This window comes from Triticum urartu, chromosome 5A, assembly GCF_056163025.1.
Source record: "Triticum urartu cultivar PI428250 chromosome 5A, HENAU_Tu73, whole genome shotgun sequence".
NCBI classification, from domain to species: domain Eukaryota; kingdom Viridiplantae; phylum Streptophyta; class Magnoliopsida; order Poales; family Poaceae; genus Triticum; species Triticum urartu.
The window spans coordinates 506894931-506897004 of NC_141877.1; the positions used below are offsets into that span (position 1 = coordinate 506894931).

At 51.7% G+C, this 2074-nt stretch overlaps 1 protein-coding gene across 1 annotated transcript; it reads right to left on the minus strand.

The window, feature by feature from the left end:
• Window positions 1-692: 692 nt before the first annotated feature.
• Window positions 693-1726, minus strand: LOC125556426 (dehydration-responsive element-binding protein 1B-like). The gene has a single exon (XM_048719164.2). The coding sequence runs from the start codon at window positions 1640-1642 to the stop codon at window positions 965-967; it is 678 nt and encodes a 225-aa protein (XP_048575121.1). The 5' UTR covers window positions 1643-1726; the 3' UTR covers window positions 693-964.
• Between the last annotated feature and the right edge of the window lie 348 nt (window positions 1727-2074).

Here is a 2074-nt window from a genome sequence, read left to right on the forward strand (position 1 = left end):
TAGGTTTGAGAGATATGAGCACCTCCGACATGCATGTCCCTTCGTCCGCGGATTTTCAGGCATTGTTTCCGATTATTTCTCCATCTCCACTAACACTACTAACGAATTTTAGAAAAAATGAAACCATCTCAAGGACTAACACCCGTTGATAATTTTTTTTATAGAAGAAACTCCGTGAACATCACGCGTTCAAGCCGGGGTTCAAACTCGGATAGGCTGGCAGCTACCCAAATTACCCAACCAACTAGTCGATACTCCGTCCTCACCACTAACGAATTTTCACCGCTCGACGAACACCCTAGTAGCATTGATGCTCCACAACAGATGCTTTTCGGGGAGTTCATCATGTATGTATTGTGAAGATATCGAAGGTGCGAAATCACCACATTTTCCAAGAACCCTGTGTAGATATTTTGGACGTTGCTTTCACGGAAAAAGAAGACATGACCAATGGCGGCTGTCATTGTCGTATAAAGTGGTTTAGTAATGTCTTTTGTTTTGTCTGATTTAAAAATGGCAAGGCTCTGTCTTTCCCCTCAATCAATCAAAATAATTAATCAGAAATAAACATCTGGTCCCATTACTACCCCTGGTCGACTTCAGATATTTCTGGCTGCCTGCCAATTCTGGTCATCACACATGAACGAACAGTACCTACCGTTGGATTCTATTGCATGGCAGCTCAAAAACATTAGTGGTAGGGTCGCCCAGCCGTGACGTCAAGATATTTGGTTTGTGTCCATGGAGCGAATGATTGATCTACTACTGCTCATTTCTCTATTTATTTATTAAATAAAGAAAGAAGCTCATTTGTGCCCTTCCGGGAGTAGAAACCGAGCGCTTTCACATTGGGGGGAAACCTTTCCCCCGATGCTTACTCTCTCTTCTTCCCATATTTGGTGAAACACAATCTAGCACTAGCAGTACTCTCTAGATCTTTACATTGCTTAATCAGTTGATCACACTAGTAGCTCCACAGCGACGTGTCGAATCCGTCGTCGTGTTCGCGGTCCTCCCGCCAAGCTCCGTCGGCCGGCGGCTCCATGAGCATCCCCTGCGCCAAGCTCGCGTAGTACGACCCGGCCTCCATGCCGCCGATCCAGTGCTCGTTGTCGAGCCCCGACAGGTCGCTGGGGATGATGGAGAGCGCGCTCTCCTCGGCCGTGGACGACGGCGCCGTTGACTCGTCGGCAGGGCGCTGCTGCTCCTGGAACTCCCTGAGGGCCACGGCGACGGCGTCCTTGATCTCCTGCGCGGCGGCCAACTTGAACGACCCGGCTGCGTGGACGGGCATCATCCGCCAGGCGGAGTCGGCGAAGTTGAGGCACGCGTCGCGGCCGGAGAGCGCGAGCGCGGCCGAGTCGTGCGCGCGCGCCGCCATCTGGGCACTGGCGAAGGTGCCAAGCCAGATCCTGGAGTAACTCCGGCTTCCGGCCGGCACGCGCAGCTCGCACACCCACTGCCCTTCCCGGCCACGGCGGCGCACGCCGCGGTACACTGGGTGGCGTGTCTCCTGCAACTTGTTCCGCCCCGCCCGCCGCTTCGGCGGCTCCGACCACACCGTCCGGTACTCCTGCTCCTCCGGCCACACCGTCCTGTACTCTTGCCCGTCAAACTGCGGCCAGGCGGCGATGGTGTCCATCGGTCGCAGCTGGCGTTGAGAGTGGTTTGTGGTGTAACGAGGTGGCTGTATATTCAGAGCTTGGAATGGATGATAGGAGGATGGCACGTATATATAACATGAAGTGGGAAGGCTACACGTAGGCAAGAGATGACATCACACTCTCACTAACTAGTGACCACTAGCGACATGTATGCTGTATATGCAGCATGTAGCTTCGTGTGTTTTCTCTAGGTGTCGTGAGCCGTGCGATCCTGGCCGTCTGATCTGATTTACGAAATATCTCATATCTGGACCGTCGATCATTATAACTTAAAAATCTTCGCATCTAACATTTTTATACATTTACTTATACTTGATCTCCCTTTATTACTTATACCAACGACTCACCAAAACTTGCATAGGGACAGAGGGATTGTCAGTCTCAGATGGTAAACGAGAGGATACCTGAGA

Excerpts from the sequence above, each read along its gene's own strand:
- LOC125556426 (XM_048719164.2), bottom strand. The coding sequence starts at position 1,642 with ATGGACACCATCGCCGCCTGGCCGCAGTTTGACGGGCAAGAGTACAGG.